The 23,859-nt window shown below is 39.4% G+C and overlaps 1 protein-coding gene and 1 long non-coding RNA gene across 5 annotated transcripts in view; one reads left to right on the top strand and one right to left on the bottom strand.

Annotated features, from left to right (window-relative positions):
• HOOK1 (hook microtubule tethering protein 1) overlaps positions 1–23,859 on the top strand; it is a 56,020-nt gene that overhangs the window by 21,270 nt on the left and 10,891 nt on the right. Inside the window, exons 3-17 of the mRNA XM_077823757.1 lie at positions 213–285; positions 655–705; positions 3,659–3,791; positions 5,288–5,355; positions 8,206–8,268; positions 9,301–9,384; positions 11,987–12,153; positions 12,821–12,961; positions 14,419–14,620; positions 15,346–15,456; positions 15,835–15,922; positions 16,001–16,061; positions 17,284–17,424; positions 19,867–19,954; positions 22,905–22,939. Of these exons, the coding sequence (XP_077679883.1) occupies positions 213–285; positions 655–705; positions 3,659–3,791; positions 5,288–5,355; positions 8,206–8,268; positions 9,301–9,384; positions 11,987–12,153; positions 12,821–12,961; positions 14,419–14,620; positions 15,346–15,456; positions 15,835–15,922; positions 16,001–16,061; positions 17,284–17,424; positions 19,867–19,954; positions 22,905–22,939 (1,506 nt within the window). The remainder of the gene's footprint in view (positions 1–212; positions 286–654; positions 706–3,658; positions 3,792–5,287; positions 5,356–8,205; positions 8,269–9,300; positions 9,385–11,986; positions 12,154–12,820; positions 12,962–14,418; positions 14,621–15,345; positions 15,457–15,834; positions 15,923–16,000; positions 16,062–17,283; positions 17,425–19,866; positions 19,955–22,904; positions 22,940–23,859) is intronic.
• LOC144268658 (uncharacterized) lies at positions 7,534–23,569 on the bottom strand. Of its 4 annotated transcripts, none has more exons than XR_013346825.1 (3): positions 23,456–23,569; positions 14,344–14,515; positions 7,534–10,691 (listed from the first exon to the last, which is right to left on the bottom strand). It is a non-coding gene; the product is annotated as an uncharacterized LOC144268658 (long non-coding RNA). The 4 variants fall into 4 exon arrangements; XR_013346827.1 differs by lacking the exon at positions 23,456–23,569 and adding an exon at positions 23,047–23,448; XR_013346826.1 differs by lacking the exon at positions 23,456–23,569 and adding an exon at positions 23,102–23,448.

Below are 23,859 nucleotides of genomic sequence, written 5' to 3'. Positions count from 1 at the left end.
CCCTTCCAACCCTGATATTCTGTGATTCTCTGATACCTAGCTTCCATGTCTTGTTCAGTAGAATTCACTCTCCAGGACAGAAAATTTCCAAGAATGTACCTCTTCGGATACTGTAGTGAATTTTCTAATATAAAGCTAACGCTGGAGGTCTGATGTCTTATTTGAATTATGCCATTTTAATGTTTAGTAAATACATTTTATTTTTATTCTAGAGATGTTGCCTGGTTTGATGAATCATGGCTAAGCCGTATTAAAGAAGATGTTGGTGACAATTGGAGAATAAAGGTACCAAAAATGAAAGTTGGCAAAAGCTATTTGCAGTTGCTTAGGATGATTTTTCCTGAGTTTATCTAATATTACTATGTTGTAGTGTTGGGTGTGTGTGTGTCAAAAAGAGCAATAATTAACACATATATTCAAATTATACGTAACCGACTTGAACATATTTTACTATGATCTATGCTTCACATGCAGTTCCTTTCTCATCTTAATTTTGTCCCAGCCTCATTAAATATTTTTGTCATAAAACTACAGTGTACATTTTTTTAAATGAAAAATAAAATGCAGTCACATTATACTTTTGTTTTTTATCAGAGAAAAGTATCTATTCTTAATAGTAGCATATAACCAATGTTATCTTTTATACACTGTTAGGCCAGTAATCTGAAAAAGGTTCTGCAAGGAATTATGGACTACTATCATGAGGTATGGAAAAAGCAGCAGTTTTGTTGTTTTTGTTCATATAACACATAAGGATTGGTCTTTTTTGCTAAAGTTAATCCTGACTCTAGAATAATACTAACCTGTTCCTATAATGATACTCTTTTTGTGAAATGTATGTTTATCGCGTGGTATAAATGAAAATTCTCTCAATATAGAAATACTGAGGCCGTGTGTAAAACTTGTTTGGGTGGAGTGATGGGTATTTCTCAAGCATGCTATGACTTGACCAAGTAATAGAAACTCTGTAGAACTCAACACTGTGAATTCACACTGTCTAGTCCATTATGTTTTTAGCAGCAGACGTGTTCAGCCAGCTGCAAATGAAATTCTCCACAACCTGGTTCTGCCTCTTTACTACGACATTAATGATTGCACATCCTGCAGAAACATGCTTGCTGCCATATAAGAAGAAAGTGAGGCTTTTGATATTGCATATTTATAAAAGCATCCTTTTGTGGAAAAGTATGCGACCTTATTTGGCTTTAAAAGCTAACTAGAGCTAGGCCTTATAACTATTTGGATGAGAAATCCCAGGAGGGGAGAGAACATCCTGTGAAACAATTTGTGCTGCTGCTCTTAGGTTCTGCAAATAGAAAAAACTGATTCTCTTAGCTTCATGGGTAGCCTGAAAGCTTTTAATTTTTTGCGTGGTTTTTTTTTTTTTTGAAATAAGCAAGGATAATCTTATTTGATATTTATTCACTTAGTTACTTTTCTCCACAGTACGCTTTCAAAATCAGTATTTATTTTTGCCAGAATCCACTTACTCACTGGATAATTTTGCTTTACTCGTGACTGAGAGATAGTCACTTCTATTCAAAGCTCCTTATTGTCACTTTCCAAAGCAATCTCTTGGGCTAAAATTTCAAATCTCTGTTCTAAGACTCAACGCAAATTGTTCTGGAAAACTTGCAGGGAGGGGGCGAAAAAAAAACTTGAATAAATTGATCAGACACTTAAATGCACATTCAGGTTTTGACAAAATAATAATTTGATCACAGTACTTTTTCTGTTAGATTGTTAAGAAAAGGATACTAAATGACAACTGTTAATACACCACCCAACCTTGAGCCTTGAATTGCTATAAAGTGAGGCAGTTTAAAGTTAAGATTCCCACAATAACCCTAATTCTGCCTGCTTGAACGCTTCTTTTTTTTAAACAAAAAGATATTTCATTCTGTGATTATGTGCAAGATAACCAGCTTCCATTTGACAAACACAATATAATAATGAAAACAAACAACTTTTTTATGTCCTTCTCTCCCACTAAAATTGTCAATTGTGTTTATCTAATACAGCTATCACCAAGCAGTCGATTGTGATCGACTGGTCGATCCTGGAGGATCTCCCAGTCGATCACAATCTCCAGTGTGCAGCTGGGCTGCTGCCAAGATAGGCTCCCTGCTGCCCCGGCCCCACGCTGCTCCTGGAAGCGGCCAGCGCAGCCTGGGGGTGGGGGGTCAGGGGTCTCCCACCACACGCTGCTCCTGCCTGTAAGCACTGTCCCCACAGCTCCCATTGGCTGGGAATGGGGAGCTGTGGGGGCGGTGCCTGCAAAGGGGGCATCACACACAGCCACATGCTCCCCGCCCCCAGGGGCTGCATTGGCCCTTTCCAGGAGTGGCATGGGGCCAAGGTAGGCAGAGAGCCTGCCTTAGTGGCAGCCACGCTGCGCCACTGACCGGGAGCCGTTGGAGATAAGTGCTGCCCCACGGGAGGTTGCACCCCAGCCCTGAGCCCCCTCCTGGAGCCAGCACCCCGAGCCCCTTCTTGCACCCTGAACCCCCTCCTGCACCCTAAGCCCCAGCCCTGACCCTCCTCCCAGGACGAGCACCTCCACCCCTTCCTGCATCCCAGCCCTGACCCCCCTCCCAGAGCCAGCACCCCAAATCCCCTCCTACACCCCAACACTCTGCCCCAGTCTGGAGCCCCCTCCTGCACCCAAACTCCCTCCCAGAGCTTGCACTCCTCACCCCCTCCTGCATCCCAAACCTCTGCCCCAGGCTCAGCCTAGAGCCCCCTCCCACATTGTGAAACTCTCGGCCCCAGCCCAGAGCCCTCATCCCTTCCCTTCCCGAACCCCAACCCCCTGCCCCAGCCTGGTGAAAGCGAGTGAAGCTGTGGGAGAGCGAGTGAGGGGGAGGGCGGGGTGGAATGGAGTGAGTGGGATGGGACTTTGGGGAAGGGACAGGGCCTCAGGGAGCGGGCAGGGTAGATCGTGGGTTGACCTTAAATTCAAAAAGTAATCTTGGGTGTAAAAAGGTTGGAGACCATTGATGTAAAATGTAGAAACAGTATTTTGTATTACTGCTCACCTGTTCCAGGAACATGTAACTAGTGATCATATAATACTTATGTGCAGGGGGCTGAGCAGGTATAAAATCCCTGAATTTTGTGCAGTTAGTGCATTGCTATTGCATGTCCATTTTAAGGAACTCATCACCGTAGAATCTAGGTGTAATGTAGGCCTTTTTGTATTAACATATAGTATGGCACATTTTCATGGGTGGTGTATGTGTGTTTTGGGTGCGTGGTTTTTTTTTTTTTAGGGGGTTTTCCTGGAGATACTGCTTTAAAGCTATACATCCCTCCAGCTGTTTTGTTTTTCTAGGCCTTTTCAAATTTCTTACTATTTTTCTTCATAGTCTTATTTCCTTAATTCAGTATTGCTATCTGAGTATGTTACCATTAGCAAAAGGCTGGGTGACAGACTAAGTAGTTCTTCTGTGTATAGTAACTCAAAGTGGTGTCTAGGGTCTTTCCTCATCGGTCCCCAAAGATCATATTTACCTCCAGTAATATTTCCAGTTTTTTTGTCCAGACTGTGTTTCCCAGGCCAGATCTTTTTTTGCATGATAGATTAATATGTATATGGATGCTAAATCTTCATCATGCATATAATTGAAATGCCAAACTTATCTTTTATATTTTGCAGTTTTTAGGCCAGCAGATTTCAGAAGAACTTGTTCCTGACTTAAATCAGATATCTGAACATTCAGATCCTACAGAGCTGGGCAGGTTACTGCAGCTTATTTTAGGTTGTGCAGTCAACTGTGAAAAGAAACAAGGTACATGCTGTTTTCACCTGTTGAAGCTATACCTAGGAACAACCTCCTGAGGCAACCCTTACTGTAGGAAATAGCAAATAGTAGCACACATACAGAATAAGATGGAATTGATGTCACATTTAAAAAATACTTTCTGTTCCTGAATCAAACAGTAGGTTTTAGCCTCTTTCTGCTAATGTGTTATACAATATTATTATCATAAACTCTTTGAAATTGGAGTTTGTGAAAACTAATAATAACTTTAGAAAGTGTCTGCATTCAGGTTCTTAGCTTGGCGTCAAATATTTTTTGTTAAAAGTGAACTGGAAAGTGACTTTTACATTTATTACTTATACTTTATAAAATCCTGGATTGATAACAAAATAGGTGCCCAAGCATAAAATTTACAAATGAATAACTTAAACTATTGGTTTTAAAATGTATCTCTTATTTATCTGTAAAGGTCTAAGATGATTGCTTTTTGTTTGTTAATGCCCACATAAGCACCCATTACAGTGCAGGAAAACGCTTTGATCATTAATTAAATGACTTTTTTTTATTGAAAGTCTCTTTTGCATCAGTGATTATTTAGCAAAGTGGTATCATCTTGCATTGAGAATTAAAACATTTAGTGATGACATTTCATCTACCATGGTTCGTGTGCTATCTCAGTGACAAGTGTTTCTCCACCAAAAAATTTGAAAACTCAAACCAAATAAAGCTGACACAGTAGGGTCAAATGTAAACTGGCAAAACTTTGGAAATGTAGATATTTAAAGGCTTTTCACTCCTTTGTACATACTGTAAATTTTAGAAGTACTCATAGTAAATAAGATGTTAAATTGTTCTAATATGTCATGTGTTGTAAAATTTACAACTTTCATGCTGGAATGAAAAGCCTTAGTTTGAATTTTGGTCTCCTGTGAGTTTAAATGAAGCCCTTCTGTCTTAAATAGTAGTTTAATTTTGTGTTGTGAAATGGTGTAAATAGAAACTACAGCTTTTGCAATGCATAACATAAGCTATCTGTGCTATAAAACAACAGGTGCCTTTGTGGAAAAAGTTGTATTGTAAAGCTTTAGATCTGGTCGGTCAGTCTTCTTTTTTCTTAGTTAGCAGTCAAAAACATTTTGCAGTAATATTCTAGTCCTAGTATGTTCAAAGGGCCAAATTTTCTCTTGGCTATATGCCTACCTCGGAAGGAAAACTTTGTCCTTAATCTAATCTTGCAAACTTCCGTATGATACAACCCATTGAAATTATGTGAGTAAACGTATGGGAGAATTGGGCCTATGTATATAGGGCCTCACTCCATATTTACTAATATGTCAACATCACTGAAACTATTCTTAATAAGAGCAATAACTTTTTTGGAAATGATTTGTCATAGAATTATCATGTTCTTTGTTACATTGATGTCTGCTTTGTGGAAAGGGCAGAACATATGCCACTTCAAGCCATTTTACGGTAAATGTTGTCATAAGTAAATTATTGCAAATACTTTTTCGCCATTACAGAACATATACAAAATATAATGACCCTAGAAGAGTCTGTTCAACATGTTGTTATGGCTGCTATTCAAGAGGTAAGTAATAATTCATGTATAAACAGGAAATATAAATATATAGAGCCAGATCTTTACACCCTGCCCCTCTTCCCTTTCCAGCTGTTTTGCATTGATCACCAGCAAAAAGGAACCAGAAAGCTTCCTTAAAGGCAGTTGGGCATTCCCCGTGTGTCTTGTAAACAGCTCTATGCTATCTGTTCTCAATTCAGCTCTTGTGCCAGAGCACACTTTGAGTTCTGGGGATCCTTACTTGAGTGTTGGTCCTTAGAGGGCTGTTAAAAGCAGATGGAAGTTAGGGCAGCCCTTAAACTGCTCTGACTTCTGCACGGGACCAGCTCTCCTGAACTTCTTTTTCCCATGGGACCTTACCTAGCAGTTCTCTGAGTTTGGTAAAGTCTGCTTCTTTGAAGTCTGTTTTACTTGGAGCTCTTTGATTTAATTGGGGTTGGTCCTGATTTAGTTGGGGTTGGTCCTGCTTTGAGCAGGGGGTTGGACGAGATGACCTCCTGAGGTCTCTTCCAACCCTAATCTTCTATGATTCTACTAACACCTATCCTGCACTGAAAATATATCCAGTAATAAAACCTAATACAACTTTAGTTTCGATAGTTAAGAAACCAGTTGTGTTTAAGGGTACTAAGGTTTTGTGTGTAGGTAATAATTCTGCTAATTTTGTTTGCTACATATTTTGACCTATTGAACTTCTGGCTAAAGTCTGGGTCTAGTGCTATGACTTTTTTTTTTTTTTTCTGAGTAAGAGGCAAAGCTTATTAGCTGTGGTAGTTGGCAAACACAGTATCCAGTACTCCATACTAGTCTTCCAGTTGTTCCCTGTATGACAATTTATCGAAGAAATATTGGAGTGTGACAGCTGCTAATGCTGATTAAACTCATTGGGTGGACATCTGTCCACACTGAAATTGATGAGAGTTTTGCCATTGATTTCAGTGGAACCAAAATTTAACCCATAAAGTTACTACATCTGTTTTGTTAAAAGAACAGAGTACTTTCTCTGGCTACTGTAGATCTTGAATTAACAGTTAAGTGTAACAGTGTAATACTCAAATACTAATTGTCACAGTTTCAGGGCATCTGCATCTGTATTCCCCCTCCGTGGTCCACCAAGGGCATCCATTCCAGGCTCCCAACTATCACCTCTCTTGCATGAAGACCAGCATCTCTCTCTCTCTCTCTCCTGACTGGCCGTTCTTTCAGGCTTCATGGTTCCCTACCTATACTGTTATCCCCAGAAAGACAGGGTCTGCACTTCGCGTTTTTTCCCAGAAGCTATGACTAGTGCATGGCTTGCAATCATAAGTTACCACACAGCTCTTTCTTTAGTCTTAATGTGAAAGCATTACAGGGAAAACATATTAAACAATAAAAGAACCTTCATGCATGAAAAAGTTTACCAGTGGTTACCCCCAACTCCAGACCCAAGCTCTGATAGGTTTCAGTCCTTCGAAACTCACAACTGGGTTTTCTCTGTGGTTAAGAGTTCATAGCTTTCTCAGATTCAGAACCCTGGTTGGGAAGTTCACCGTTTCTTAGTATACTTCGGGCCTTTCATCTCCTATCTCTGGTAACAGATAATCAGCAGACGTGGCACACTTCTTAGGGCATAGTTTCAGAAGGCTGAGTTTTTGCATAAGTGGAGGTGGGAATTTTCATTAACCTCTTCCTAGGTATTCCTCCGGAAATCCACTTCAAACTTGGTGTCCTAAAAGTCCATTCTTGTCTTGTCCATACATTTTCAATATAATCCTTTGTACTCCCAGGCCTCACATCACATCTCCCCCTTAGAAAAGTTATGTGCTGTCCTGGCTCACAATAATACATAAACCATTCATTTAATACAATGGACCCCTGTCAAGGTTCCTTCCCCACTCTGAACTCTAGGGTACAGATGTGGGGACCTGCATGAAAAGCCCCTATTTTTACCAGCTTAGGTTAAAACTTCCCCACGGTACAAACTATTTTACCTTTTGCCCTTGGACTTTATTGCTGCCACCACCAAGCATCTAACAAATATATAACCAGGAAAGAGCCCACTTGGAAACATCTTTCCGCCCAAAATCCTCCCCAAACTCTACACCCCCTTTCCTGGGGAAGGTTTGATAAAAATCCTCACCAATTTGCACTGGTGAACACAGACCCAAACCCTCGGATCTTAAGAACAATGAAAAAGCAATCAGGTTCTTAAAAGAAGAATTTTAATTGAAGAAAAAGTAAAAAAATCACCTCTGTAAAATCAGGATGGTAAATACCTTACAGGGTAATCAGATTCAAAACACAGAGAGTCCCTCTAGGCAAAACCTTAAGTTACAAAAAGACACAAAAACAGGAATATCCATTCCATTCAGCACAGCTTATTTTATCAGCCATTCAAAGAAACCAGAATCTAATGCATATCTAGCTAGATTACTTACTAAGTTCTAAGACTCCATTCCTTTTCTGTTCCTGGCAAAAACAACACACAGACAGAGCAAACCTTTGTTTCTCCCCCCCTCCAGCTTTGAAAGTATCTTGTCTCCTCATTGGTCATTTTGGTCAGGTGCCAGCGAGGTTATCCTAGCTTCTTAACCCTTTACAGGTGAAAGGGTTTTTCCTCTGGCCAGGAGGGCTTTTAAAGGTGTTTACCCTTCCCTTTATATTTTGACACCCCCAAAGATACTTAACCTTAATTCAATAAGGTTTCCCAAGGATATGCAGGAAACTTCTGTATCTGTCCACTAACAACTACTGAAGTTAAATGGGGGAGAGGTGGTAAATCCAAGTTTTTATTCAGTAACAGAAGCCACTAGCTCTATAGTAAAATAGTGCAAACAGATATAATGTATGTGGCATTTTTGTTTGTTTTTTTTTTAGCTCATGAGCAAGGAAATACTGAGTTCTGTCACAAATGATACATCTGGTGAAATGGAGCAACAGGTAATTGCTTTATGTTCGTTATAATAGTCAAAGCAATGTTAAGAGTTTCAAAAATAATTTATTCACATCATGCTTGAAAATTCAGAGAGTAGACACAAAGGTGCCTCTCCCATCATCTTCAAAGAAAGACGTTTCAGTCCTTCATCTATACAAATTAACTTGCTTCTTGCTTTATACAGCCAGTGTTTTTTTCCTTCAGACCAGCTTACCAAAATCAATGCCCAGACTTATATTTCACAAAAGGCAGAGCAACATGCTGTTGCTACCCTAGGAAGTTAGAGTAAATTTAACTCTTATCTTTCATTGTCTCCCATAGTGCAAGAGGTAGGTGAATGGCTGAGTAAAGCAGTGCACATAAACTTAGCTTTTTTTTAAAAGACGTGAAATGGCTGATCTTATCATCTCTGTTGCCTGAGTAGAGACTGCGGGAGGATATGACAGGAAGAGCAAGGAGTAAGGCTGCTATCAACCTCCATTTAGGTTAGAAAGTGCAGATGAGTACAGATACTGCAGAGAGATCCTGGAAAATATTTGAGTTGTATGTGATCCCAAACCCAGAGTTCTGTTCTTGAAGTTATAATTATCATTAATTTAAAAGCACTCCCCAAGAAAGAGCTCAGATGTTTCCCCTATGATGACATTGACCTTCCAGTTGCTATCCGAGGAAGGATAGTCAGTAGCCTGGTTGCTTGTCTTGTATGCTGGAGTCTCGGGTTCAGTTCTCTGCCCTGCTGCAGATTCTCTCTGACCTCAGGCAAGCAAGTCACTTCGAGTACGTCTACACTGGAAGAAAAAAAAAAAAAAGCAAGCAAATGAAAACAAACACTTCTGTGGCAGCAAATCTCAGAACCTGGTTCTACAGTTTTTTCTGTCTGTTTTTGCAGTATAGATGTGCCTTACTCTCTCTCTCTCTCTCTCTCTGTCATATCTATCTTACATGTCGCTCCTTGTACAGACAGGGAGCATATAAAATAATCTTAATTTCAATACATCTAACTTGCATTAAATCTTTTTTTTTTTTTTTTTTTTAAGATGAAAAGAGCCCTGGAACACCTTCAAGAAGCACTAGCAGAAAAAGAAGAACTGAAGCAAAGATGTCAAGAACTTGACCTGCAGGTGAGGAGACACACACTTTTTCAAATATGTGACATCAAGAAATAGAAGCTCTGTTAAACAGTTGCAAAATGCAATGTCTTTAGAGGTTAAATTTCACCTATACATTTTTTGTTCTTTCAGTTTGTACTGAAACAAAACTTCCACACTCTGAAATGCTTCATATATGCTATTGTTGGAAATATTATCCTTTAATGTAAATCCATGCTCAGCTCCCCTGTGACTATTGGAAAATATATTGCTAACCCATAGTAGGAAAGATTTCTTGGCATAATAACTTGATATCTTGCAGTTAGTAAGCAGTCGTTGCAATCATGTAACTATGAATAGTAAAAATTATTATAAAAATGTTCCATAGTTTATTTTCAGCTAACAATAGCTTTAGCCCTTTTAAAAATATATTAAGAACCAATTCATTATAATGGACTGATTGCATTCACTGAAGGTGAAATAAAGCCATTTTCAGTAGGAAGCAGATGAAGAAAGTCTGTAATCAAGTAACTTTTTATCTCACTTGTTTGTAGAGTTTCAATATGGGGCATATTTTAACAGTTTTCTATATGGTGGTATTAACTTCAACTCACAAATCAGTAAAGTCAAGCTGAGGTGAGGTAATCCTTCTCCCCTGCATGATAGTGTTCCCATTCTCTTTCTGTTACTTAAGGTTCCACCTGCAGCTTTCTTTCTAAAACCAAACTTTCAGGGGTCTGTAATTCTGAAACTTGATATAAGAGGCCTCACCCTGAAAATGTGTTTTGCTCAGTGTTCAAAACTTGATCAACTTGCTTTTGCAGAGGTGGTATGGTAAATGATTTCTGGTAATTGCACCCACTGTAAATGTATGATTGTGCTGAATTTACCAAATAGCAAAGCTAAGGAAAGATTTTTAGCCTGTAACTTTATGCCAGCCATTTCTGCTTCAGTCCCAAATTGCCATTTCTGGTTGTGCTGTGATACCTATGATGATCATTTTGAGAAGTCAGAACTACCACACAGCTGTTATAGACTTCTGTTTGGAGTAGTTAACTTGATGGTAGTTCACACAAATCTGGTTGGTCTATCCTCTTTGCATGTCATGACCGGGAGTAGTTGTTAAAAGTATGTATAGTTGAGCATGAATGTACATATGGTAACTAAAGTATATTAGTATGTACTAATGGAAAGTATATTTTGTAAAATAGGCGTCCATATTTTTGAAATTACACAATACGTATTTGTTCATTTCATCATCCAGTGGTGCGCCATGGTTTCAGCATAATGTATATGGTGTTGAAATGAAGTAGGAGACAGCCAATGTGACTCTGAGGGACCTGAAATGAGAGTGAAGGAAATGAGTGAGACATTCAGTTAATAAACATCCTGCTTTCTAAAAGTGTGTGCTGTCTCCATGACTGAAGACTGATTAGGTCTTGTACAGGGAATAATAAAAGACTCTTAAGGCACAGATTTGCTCTAGGTCTGCAAATATACAGTAAATTGGCTTACCAGATATTCAGAGAATAGGACCTTAAAGCCAGTAAGTACTCAGTGAAGAGGTGGGAGAGTGCTTTTGGTTTCTTTTACATCTATTTAATTATAAACACTTAAATTGTGATATAATCATGGATAAATAAAAAAATATTTTAATATTGCATCAGATTATTATGCTAACTTTATATCTTATTAAATATTGCCACCATGGTATGCTGCATATGTATTGAAAGTCATGATAATGGCTGACCTTTCTCATTTAAACTAATTCTTAATAAATTCACTTGTAAGGTCTCAGTCTTCCTTGATATTTTCCAAGAATATAAGAAAGGTAGGTTTCCTTTATGATTCAGGAAAACATAACCCAAAGAGCACATTCTACTGTTTAAGTGCCAGTTAACTAACACATGCTATATGCTCTGATGTTTGATGAAGTATTAAAATTAACACACCATCTTTCACTAGAAAGAGCTTAAGGGTTCCGTCATTTAATCCTTGCCCATTTTATGGCTGTTTTAATATACTTACAAACTTAGTGTAATGTTGTGTTCCCGTTTGCTTAGCTGTGAACACTTTCAAAATCAAACCAGTTCCGTCACTGCAAAAATGCATGCCCTCTATGATGCTGTCTAGGATTTTTTGTGTGTCTGCTTATTAGCTTATGGCTCTTGGACCTGCTTTTTGCACAACCATCCATGACTGAATGCACGGCAGTGCAATGTTAGTGTGCTAGCCAGTCCCATTCTGCTTTTTATTGATAGTACACAAGCCAAATTGGAAATACTCTTCATCCTACTATTATTGTTTCTGTTCAGTTTCTATAGGCATTGTTTTTTTTGAATTAATCATATTTGTTTCCTTTTGTTTTCATAAAATCTGAACATATCCGTAGCCCCCCGTATTTATAGTTTTCATTTATAAAACAAAACAAAAAAGACACACTTCCTTGCTTGACAACTTTCATACTCTAAAGCAGCTAGGTGCTTAAGGGTATTTATAAATCACTTTCTAAATTTTTCAAATGTTTAACTTCTATGTAACAAATTATTTGGTGGCATCTTATAATCTATTATTTTGGGTTCTTCTTGGCAATTGGATGGGACCTATAAACTTGATGTTGTGTTATGTGCACTAGGTGGCTGCCCTTCAAGATGAAAAAAACAGTTTGATGTCTGAAAACGAGGTCATGAATGATCGATTAGACCAGTTAGATGGCTCTCTTGATGATCCAAATACTGTTGTTGCAAAAAAGTATTTCCATGCACAGCTGCAGCTAGAACAACTGCAGGAAGAAAACTTCAGGTACGAAATAACTTGCAGCTTTATTTAATCCTCTCTCAAAATGTTGTTGTCGTATGTGACGGGAGTTTCTTCTAAATATGCAGGATTTTCCTTCTCAGTTCACTTTTCTATTCACTATTCTAAAAGCTTCTCTCTTTCATTGAATTAATATAAACTATATTTTTAAAGGTACAGTTTAGAGTTTCCCCTAAACTTCTTCCATTTTGGATGATCATTGAGACCATTAATGCTTTTCCTTCCACGATTTTCTAAAATATTGTGGGCTCTAATGGGAGGGAGAAAGGCAGGACCAAGGATAAGAACATGAAACCAAATGTTTCATGTGGTGATTTGTACTAATAAAACCCCAACGTTGTCTGGGTCTAAGTGATTCACACTTTCTTTTACGGCAGTTATAAATGAATCAGAAACTCCTTTGAGTAAAATATTAACACAGTAAACTAACAGATCTGTTCATATGATATGGTGTGTTTGTAGTAAATAACCCTAGTGACAATACTTTCGTGAGTTGTTTTTTCCAGGCTTTAACTACCTTTTTTTATTCTGTGTCTGCTAAGCTTATGTATTTTGAATATTTTTTACTGTTTCAATAGAAAGTGGATCATATTAGTTACATGAACAAAAGATAGGAAAATATATTTTCTTAACAGCTTCTTGTTTACAAAAGGCTTGAAGCTGCAAAGGATGATTATCGTGTTCACTGTGAAGATCTGGAGAAACAACTGATTGAGCTGCAACATAGAAATGATGAGTTGACCTGTTTGGCAGAAGAATCCAGGGCCCTAAAAGATGAAATTGACGTTCTTAGGTATGTAGTGGACATAGCTACCATTCAGACTGAAGGTTCCGAAAGATAATGCCAAGGCTCCATATTTAAAGATAGACATTTCTGTATAAAATTACACAGCTTATGTCTTAACCACAAGCAAACTTAAAACTAAATGGAAAAAAGGACCAGAGTGAAAAATAAAATTGGAAGGTGAAATGTAAGTTTATGAGCACAATAAGTACTCTGCATATCGACATTATTTGCAAAAGACTCCCACAGGACTAAAAGATACAGCCTTTCTCCTCCTGATGTAGAAAACGTAAAATACCCTAGGAAATGAGAACGTTCTAATCATAATGGATTTTATTACCAACAGGATATTTTTATTGGCAAAGGCCCGCCTTTTCTGATACAGAAAAAATTTAATTGCCCAAATATAAGTCTCAAACCAAGTGAAAATGAAACTTAACTATCTGCATCTGTATTTTAGTTAGATTGTATCTTCAGGATTACAAGACTCAGTAGGGGCAAAACACAACAAGCATGATGAGAACTCATCGTGTTGCGTTGAGTTCAACATATGTAAACTAAACTGGTTACTAAAAAGTACAGAAAGTAAATATGGTGCAATCATATTTCTAGAAATATAACCATGTAAAGTCACTCTTTTATTGTTATAGCAGATAATTTAATATAGAATAAAATATATTCCAATTTTACACTATATCAAGGTTCATAGAAGAGCATCAGGTTAAGTATAAGAGATTGGATTTTGGAATTACTCTATGCTAATTTTTAATTTTGTAAGATGCTAGACAGTAAAGTGACTCAATATTTAGTTTAAAGGTTTGTTAATTCTTTTGTGCCAGTAAAATGAAGATCCATTTCTGTTTTAAAATACCTTGATATTATTTGGACAGAACACTTTCTGTGTTATATACCTTTTTAAAAGGAACTGATCAATTTGTCTTCCTTGTTCACGCCTCCTGGCAAAGATACCCATAGGATAATGATCTCCAAAACATATCTGTAGTAGTAATGTACTGTAGCTTTGCACCTATTTCTGCTAGATAGAGGCACCAGTGTTTTGCAGGCTTATTCAGCTGCAAGATCAATCTGTAGCCTAGAGCATAGTTCACTTGTATTAACTCCAACACCATCATGAATCTGTGGGGCCATTTAATATACTGTCTCTGTCTATAAGGCATATGTCAACACATGGTTTTGTGGGCCTGCATCTCCACAATGACTACTTTTAAAACTAAACTTTGTGTTTGAGTCTATATGAACCCTACAGCTTAAAAGAATTAAAATAATGCATTCGTTTTACACAGAGGATGTAACTCTAACCTTGGATATATGCATGCATCTCCCTGTCTAAGCTAATTGGAGCTATGCTTGCAGATGAGAGCAGAACTTACTGATTTGCTTGGTTGCAGTTTGTTTGTGTGAAAAATACATCTTACTGTTTCCATAATTCATATTTATTCTTGTAGAACTTTTGCAGATAAGGCAAGTAAACTGGAGTCAACAGTTGAAGTGTATCGTAAAAAACTGGAGGACTTGAATGACTTCCGCCGACAGGTAAAGTCTCTGCAAGACACCAACATGATGTATATGCATAATACAGTCAGCCTAGAGGAAGAGCTAAAGAAGGCAAATGCAGCACGTGCTCAGCTGGAAACATACAAAAGGCAGGTAAGGCAACAACTGTATTCAACATCTTAACTATTCTCAGGTGTATTTTTATTAAAAATAATTACAGTTGACTGAAAAAAATTGAGCTGCTTGATCTAACGATTGTTGGGGCTGGTGTCAAGACTGTTCATAGGGAAACTTTCAGCTCTGCAATATACTCTGTCTCCCCTTTTCCCTTCCAAACTCTCACCAGCTGGCTTACCTGAGGTCATTTCTTGACCTGCAGTTCACGGCACAGTGTGCAACTCATCAGTTCAATGAGTGCAGTGGTGATCAGGTGTCCTGTTTTGTTTAATGTGTAGCTGACATCTTCTAGGTATGACATACTGTCTTACTGATTTTAAAAATCCTTTTTTAAAATATCTTGTTTTCATTTTCGGAAGTGCACAACAATTTGCTTCTGAAAGTTCCAAGCTAGTCATCAGAATTCCTATATGCCTTTTATTTAGGGGGGGAAAAGGCTGCTGGCCAAGATGAACCATGTGTGTTGGTTGTATTCAGCAGAGACATAGACATTTTAGTTCTGATTAGATTACAACAAGCATAGAAACCTACTTTATTAGGTTTCTGAGACCCTGTGAATAATGAACTGCTTGAACATGATCTTCCTCTTCTTAATCCAGCTCTTTTTCCCCACCCATAAGAGTGCCAGAGTTTAAAAAAATTATATTAATAACATCTTAGAACATACACTAGATATAACACCTATGTCATTATCATTCAAGGTCCAAGAGCTTCATAACAGACTTTCTGAGGAGTCCAAAAGAGCTGATACGTTAGCATTTGAATTGAAGCGACTTGAAGAAAAGCATGAATCTTTATTCAAAGAAAAAGAGGTAAGTCTTATGCATGAGTATTTACTCAAATTCACTAGAAAGTCTCTCAGATTTTTTGTGTGCTGGCCTGGCCAGAATTTTTCACTGTGGTCATCTTGAGAATAATTTCTCAGGTGCTCTTAGGCATCAGTAGTGCTGCCATAGGGATGAGATTTAGCATTAGAAATTATGTATATAGTCACTTCAGTATACTGGTCTTTGTAACTTGGAAATTGATAGGTCAGCATTTGGTATAAACATTATCAAAAGCCTTCAGCATTTAACTCATGTCCTGAAAATAGTGTTATAAATGATGGATCTTTCATTCCTGATGGAATGTGCCAACATGAAACAATTTCGTCTTATTTCTACCTTAAATATGCTTTGATCTTTTCTTAGAGACTTATAGTGCAGCGGGATGCTCTGAAAGAAACTAATGAAGAGCTCCGGTGTTCTCAGATGCAACAGGATCACCTGAATCAAGCAGGTACTTTCTTGATGTTTTTTTAAAATAGATTGGTATGTTATCTGGAAGTGAATTTGTCAAATTTTCGTGCCTTTTCAGATGCATCTGCTGTAAAAAGTCATGAGAATCTTGCTGCTGAAATTCTACCAGTGGAATACAGGTAAGGAAAGAGCTCACCTTGAGCAATACCCTTCCCTTGCTAAAGTTCAGTGTCTCAAACAGCTTGTTGGGCAATTTACTACTTTTCAATAAAAAAAAAACCTAGAAGTTTGATGTTCTTATAGGGAAGCCACTAGTAAAATGCTTTACAGACATTAAATTAAACCTTGCAACACGCTGTATAAGGTAGGAAGGTATCCTCATTTTGTAGATGAGGAAACTGAAGCGGAGTGGTTGAGAACTTGCTATGGTTATATGGAAAGTCTGGCAGAATCAAGGATAGGCAATCGCAGAAGACTTGCAAAATGCAGGTTCAGCCCTGAATAATGTGGTGTTATATGTCTTACTAAATCTACAGTAAATGTGTTTTCTTCTGGGATAAGACTGGGATAAGAAGGCAAGGGTGGGGAAGAGACAGGACTGGGACAGTTTAGAGGGGGTGTAGCAGAAGGGGTCAAGTTTTGGGGAAACTGGCAGAAGTCTTCCCACTAGAGAACACTCCCTTCCAAGCCTGGAATGAAACTCAAGATTCCTGAGAATTATCATGCCTTTGCTATCAGCAAATAGCTGAGAAACTCTCTGACAAAGAATGTCTCATCCCCCTCCAGCCCACGTAAGGGATGAGTATTCCTATCAGTTACTCTGTTAGCTCAAGTGGAAGAGGTGTGAGTGTTGCAGAAGTTCCAACTTTGCTGATAATCTATGAAGGTGTCAGTATGACACCACCTGATGACATTTCTGCTGTTGTTTTTACAAACAGAATGATACAGGGTATAAATAGTATGTGATCGTCTAAGTAGACTGCATTATAATGGATATACATTAGGGGGCTAAGTTAAGGTTTCACAGGCAATCTTAATTCTGACATTTCCTAACTTTTGAATGCTTGATTTTGCAATATTAATAATGTTCTTTTAACAAAAGTATATTAATCACATCCAAATAAATTGATTTTTGTTAGTTTTATGTCAATTATCTCCAATTAAAATAAGCATATTTGGTTTGGTGTGTATTCTCTTTGTGAGGAAATCTACTGCTTTCTGTATTCTACTGAAACTAACAGAAAACTATGCCACTTGTTTTTACTGAAGAATATTCAGTACACTGGCATCTTAGTGAACTGGAATGCCACCTCTTCTGCAAAATTACTTTCTTTTTAGATAGTCAAGAATTATTTATATAAACTCTTCACAGAATGGAGACTTCTTGTTTTTGACCCATAGAGAAATGTTTATTCGACTGCAGCATGAAAACAAGATGCTTCTCTTGCAACAAGAGGGTTCAGAAAATGAACGTATTGTAGAACTCCAGGAACAACTAGAGCAAAAGCATCGGATGATGAATGAACTGGAAACAGAAAAAAGGTGATTTGCTTTCTTTTTTTTAATCTTCTTTTAAAAATCTGAGAACAGTTTGGAGTAGGCACCAGTCAGAGAAAACAGCAGCTAATCGCACTGCAGAGAATAATCTCAGGGCTGCAACCTTAGAAGGGAGGCAGTGTGACTTGCCTTGCTGATCCAACACTAGCTGAAGGTAACCACTTGTCCTGTCCTTTGGCTAATGGAAGCATTGATGCAGTCATGACAAAGAGGAAGGGGTAAGAAAGCTGCAAAGAACATAGAAAGTGTAAACCTGCAGAAAAGACGTCAGCAGGCCAGATGTGGCTGCTCCATGCTTTGATGAGGATATTCTTTAGGACTCATCTCTGGGTGATTCTTGATAGTCCTAGAGTGGGTGAAGAAAGTCGGTCACTATAGTTTTACATTGCTAAAAATGTAAACCTTTGGGCTGGGGAGCCAGAGTTGTGACACTGGGTGAATTTCTCCACTGGTTAAGGAATGCTGAATGCAGTTCATCTTAGGCTATAACAATTTAGGAATAGTTTAAATTGCTAAAAATTTTAAGTGTACTGCAAAGACTTTTGCGGAAAACCTAAGAATATGCTTGTGATATCTCCAAACAGGAGACTACATATAGGCCACTTAAAAATGTTCCAGTCTTATCCCCTTTCTTCATTCCAGTACATGTGCAAAGGTGTTTTTTTTTAATAGGATTAAAACTTTTTATTTGCATTATCTCAGCCCAAAAGCTAAGGTTTCTTCAAAACAAAATACATCAGCTCATACAATCTTACCAGATTCCCCAATAAAGTATCCAAATACTTAATATTTTAGTATCAGATAAATCATCTGCAGCAGGAAGGAAAAAATGCAATCTTCTACCCACCACTTCCAAGTAGGAAGCTTTCCCTGCTCAGCTGGGAGACCAGTGCCATCAACATCTGAAGTCTAAGGGCTTGGCTACACTTGCAAGTTACAGCGCAATAATGCAGCCCCGAGCACCCTAGCTCACTCCCCGTCCACACTGCCAAGACACGTAGAGCAATCTGACTCCACGGCTACAGTGCTGCTGGTACTCCACCTCGGCGAGTGGAATAACATTTGCTGAGCCCCACTGGAGCGCCGCGGCGCCAGTGTGGCCAAGGTGTTGCATTACTGCGCTCTGATTGACCTCCGGAAACGTCCCGTAATCCCCTTAAGTCAAGTGACCACTCTTGTCATGGTGAAATGGGCTGCAGAAATGCGGAAATGCCTGTTGAAAGCTCCATTTCAGAGAAGCCAACTGCTTATCAGCTCCAAGAAAAAGCAAAAATTTACTGTTTGCTTTGAGTGAGTTGGGGGGGGGTGTCTGACCTTACAAGACAGCATGCTGCCACACTGTCAGCACCCCAAAAACCCACTCTCTTCCCCCCCCCCCATACACACAACACACTCCCTGTCACACTCCACCCCACCCCCATTTGAAAAGCACGTTGCAGTCACTTGCATGCTGGGATAGCTGCCCATAATGCACCACTCCCAATGCCGCTGCAAGTGCCACAAATGTGGTTACGCCAGTGCGCTGTCAGCTGTCAGTGTGGACAGACTGCAGTGCTTTCCCTACTGCGCTCTACGAAGGCGGGTTTAACTCACAGCGCTCTACATCTGCAAGTGTAGCCATGCCCTAAGTCTTCATAAAAAAAAAAATACTAGCCCTTATGTTTTTAAAGATCAACAATCTCATTAGTTTTCATTCTTGTTGTTCAGAACGCGGAGGGCACCAGTTACCTGGACAAGAAGCATGTCCAGTTCACTGCTGCTGCTTTGATTAAGCTCCAAATACAGACCAGCATTGGAGGCAGTAGCGGCTGTGAGGGGCTAGATTAGTAGACACCCTATGTAACAGCCAGAAGGAGATGGGAGAGAGAAAGTAGTAGAGACCCTCCCCGTTGTTTGAAGCCAGGAGGCTTTGTGGTATGGGACAGGGTGCTCAAGGTAGTAGCAAAAGAGCAAGTAACTTCCCTTGTCCTACAGCCAGAAGGGGTTAGGGTTGGGAGGAGGGACTTCAGATTTGTCAGACTCCTTTAACCAAAAGCAGATACTGAAGAAGAAGACCTGAAATAGAGTCTAAGGGCAGCACTCTGGCAGGAATCCCAGCACTTTCTCAGGTACCGCAGACACTTCCCTTCTCTCCAGGTAGGCACTCTCCTCCACCACCTACACAGCCCCCCCCCCCCCCCAAAAAAAAAAAAAAGTAAGTTGTAGCCCGTGGGCTACTAAGTGTCCAGTAAATGTTCCAAGCACCTGTCTGCAGCAACTATAATTAGGTCTTATACACAAACAAAATATATATTGACTTCAGACACTTGCATTTTGTGTAACCCTAATGAAGAATTATAATCCAAATGTGTAGGGGAATAACTTCACTCTACATATCCTGATTACTAGAAGACAGATGAGTGACTGAGTTCTTTTACCTTGTAACAGGCTAAGCAATGAGCGTATTGGAGAGCTGCAGCAACAGATTGAGGATCTCCAGAAGACTTTGCAGGAGCAAGGATCCAAGACAGAAGGAGTAAGTAAAAGCTAGAGGTTCTCAAAATTCTTGAAGGTGGAGACCTCTCACCAATTGTCTCAAAATTCTTGTGAGATAGTGTCAGACTTTCTTTAAACGTAATCAAAATGGTGCCCCGTCTCCTTTTCAGTCTTGCTGGTGCTGATAATTATTATAACAACAACAAGGATGTGGCTTGGTGGGGTTATTAGCCTAAGAGATAGTAATTTGCAGCAGGGAGAATAAAACTCTCCTGTCTGATCAGTCTGTCGAAGGTCTAGAGCAAGCCAAACTTGACAGGAATAGTTCAGCAGCATCCAGACACAGGGAAATTCTCAGTCTCTCCAAACTGGGTAGCCATGAGTCCCCTCAGAGCAGCAGAGTCCCAGCTCAAAAACTTTTAAGCAACTTAAAAATGAAATGCAACTTCTCTAACCCTAACACTTAAATGCTTCCCTCCACTCTGTGAGAAGAGAATAGAGCCAGAATCCAAGTATCAGAATGCAGAAGAAGGAAGCGTTGTCTGTACTGTGCTCCCTACATTTCCCCAACTCTGCTGAAGACCCTTTGGAATTCTTGCTCCATAGGTTGAAAAGCAGAAGAGCTGTGGGAGCCAGTCTTACTCTTCTGAGTAACTTTTTCTCGCTCAGATAGCAAAGTGTTGCAAGTTAACTCTCACAATGTGACCACAGGGATAGTAGCTGTACTGCCTGCCATTTTGCTCCTGCCATGATGGATCCTTAGGGGTCTCCCTCTTATGAGAGGGATGTGCCCTGAGGGCTCATTCATAAGGAAAGAAAGGACCATTGTAGTCTGACTTCCTGTTTAACACAGGCCATAGAACTTTATATGAATTAATTCCCGCTTGAAATAGAGCGTGTCTTTTAGAAAAAAATCCAATCTTGATTTAAAAATTTCCGGTGATGGAGAATCCACCGTGACTAAGGCTATGTTTTAGTCACGGATATTTGTAGTAAAAGTCATGGACAGGTCACGGGCAGTAAACAAAAATTCACGGCCCGTGACCTGGGGTCCATGACTTTTACTAAAAATACCTGTGACTTAAACTTGGGCGGGGACTGTGAGCAGTCTGGGGGTGGAAGTGGTCCAGGGGCACCCCGGGTGCTGGGGCAGGTGACCTAGGACCCCCACTGGTGCAGGGGGATGGTGCTGTGGGGGAGGAACTGACAGGGGCTCCCTAACTGGCTCAGTGTCCCTGCAGCTTCTAGGCAGCGGAGGGGGACAAGCATCAGCTGCCGCAGCTCCCATTGGCCGGGAACCGCAGCCAATGGGAACTGCGGGGGTGGGGCTGCAGGCAGCATGCTGCGTGGAGCCCTCCACAGCCCCTCCACCGCTTGGGAGCTGCAGGGCCATGCCAGTGGAAGCCCCCCACCCCGAGGTAAGCACCCCCCTGCCCCTAGCTTGAACCCCCTCTCACACACCCAAACTGCTGCTGCTGGCCCAAGGGCTGCCCGAGCCGGAATCCATGACAGACTCTCAGCCTACCATGACCCTTGGTAAGTTGTTCCAATGGTTAATTACCCTCACAGTTAAAAATTGTGCCTTATTTCTAGTCTGAGTTTGTCTAGCATCAGCTTCAAGCCATTGGATCTTGTTATACCTTTTGTCTGCTATGCTGAAGATCTTTTTATTATAAAACTTATGTTTGCTATGTTGGTTTTGGTAGACTGTCTGAACAAAGAGAAGGTTGCGGGAAGATTTGATCACAAAACAGATTGACCTCCTTAGAGTTTTTCACTGTAAGACGTGTTTTATAATGTCTTCTGTCTGCCAATCCCCTTCAACAACGTGTTTGTGTGATATAATTGTAATTATTTAAGATTACAATTTTTTAAACGTTTATATTTTATTTACTTGAATCCTTACTTTCAGGAGTGGTAAATTCAGGTTAGGATCAATAAGTCTTGAAAAACTAGTGAAAATTATGACAAAAAGCACAGCAATTGTGGGGTGTGTAGTTTTTACATTTTTTATTTTGTGTTTGAGTGACAGGCTTTAATCATTCTAAGGAATTCCCTATACCAGAATAAACCTCATAATGTGATTTCAGATTCTGAATTTGTACTCACGGAATTACCTCTGGATTTTAATTCCATTTGGGATTGGGAAGATTTTCTTTCTGTGGAAGTGGCAAGTAGTTCTGTCCCCAGATCCTATTAGTTGCAGAATCTGGGAAGACTGATACTGCCTATAAATCACCCTGGCAAATTATATAATTGACTACTGTTTTTTTTCCCTTAAGTTAATCACATTAGCCTTGCTATTTTGAAGCTGAAAGTCATGCCAGTTGAGGCTACAATTCTTCCTAGTAAACAGTGAAGGCCAAAGTTATTAATGTTCTCATAAAAAGAGAGGCACTCAAAATTTAGATGGAAATCTTATGAATTGGCTTCATTTGCACTGTTTTTTTGGTAGGGGGAGCAGGTTAGTTTTTTTCAATTTTTTTTATTTTTGTTCTAACAATTTCAGAGGGAATTATTTCAAATGTAGGAAAATATTACAATACGTACTGTGTATTTTAAAATAAACCTATTTTAAATCTCTAAATGTTCTAATGGTCTAAACTGAGACGTAAAGTTAACGAATAAAAAATATTTGGAGTCTGCTTTTGTAATCATGTTTTCTTGTTTCCTTCTTTCTGCTTCCTTCTTTGAATTGTCTCAGCCTTTCCACTTTTGCTGCCAAATGATTCTGTAGCAAGAAGTATACTATAAAATCCAGAATGTCAGAGTGATACAAAGAATATGAATAAAATTATCTAAATGCGCAGAGACTATTACTTTTACCATGTGTATTTTACTGAACAATTCAGAAGTGTATCTGAAAAGTGAAACTTTTTAAAAAAACTGTTTGTAAAAGTTGGAGCTCCCATTTGTTTATGCACCGAGAGTTATATTTTTAATTTTCTGGACAATGTCTAAATTCGTTTTTAATTCTCTTACCTTTATAGTCCAGCAAGCTGAAGCAGAAGTTAGAAGCACATATGTAAGTAAAGCTAACTGATACTTATATACAGCCAAAAAAGAAACAGACCTCTAATTTAAGTTTTTCATATAAGCAGCAAATACATATAAGCACTATTTAAGGTCAACCTTATTTCCAAACATGGGAAATTCAGTTAAAACTGCCACTCTATCCTTCAGTCACCTCATCAGGGTTCCCAGGTGTCACACACATCGCGTGATAGTCACAGCTCAGTCTGGTTGAGCTGCAGAAACTCTGCCTTTTGGTCCCCAGGGCCATTGCTGCAATGTTGAGTAGTCAGCCAGGCAGGCATCTTTTCTCTCCTTCCTCACCTTGCTGGATTTCAGTCAGGAAGGAGTTCCCAGGATGGGCGGTGGTTCTCATCCCTGCAGAGAGGCCACAAGGCTCCCTCTAACTTCCTTCTCCCTCCTGTGTTCCTGCAGCCAACTGCACCGAGTTTGCCCCACTTCCTGAACAGCAGCCTTCTGTGCCCCAATACCCTAGAGCCCCCTACTTCTTAGAAACCCCAGCACTCACCTATGCCAGCCAAAGCTGCCAGGTTTTGCGTAGCTCGATGTCCTACCTCTACCATTGCTTGGGGCAGCGTGTGTTGACCACAAGCTCAAGTTTATGATTATATGCAAATTAGCTCACTAACTTTGCAAACAGTATCTGCACAAAACTTGGCAGCTGTGCTTCACAGTGATATGAGCCTTGTTTTTGCAAGTCACTCTTCTGAGATCCCTTGAAAACAGTGTATTAGACAAACAGGGTGAATATACATATTCTCCTCCTCCAAGTGTTGTCCATATTGATCCCCCACTTTTGGAACACGCATATGTAAGTTTTTCAACTTTCGGAAAAGCAGCATCTGGGGCTGGACATATCCTCACTAACAGATCTGAAGGCTTAGTGCTCTACCCCTTTGTTTAAGCTTGCAC

The sequence above is a fragment of the Eretmochelys imbricata genome, chromosome 8 (genome assembly GCF_965152235.1).
Source record: "Eretmochelys imbricata isolate rEreImb1 chromosome 8, rEreImb1.hap1, whole genome shotgun sequence".
Lineage (NCBI taxonomy): Eukaryota > Metazoa > Chordata > Testudines > Cheloniidae > Eretmochelys > Eretmochelys imbricata.
This window is presented reverse-complemented; position numbering and strand designations above follow the sequence as displayed.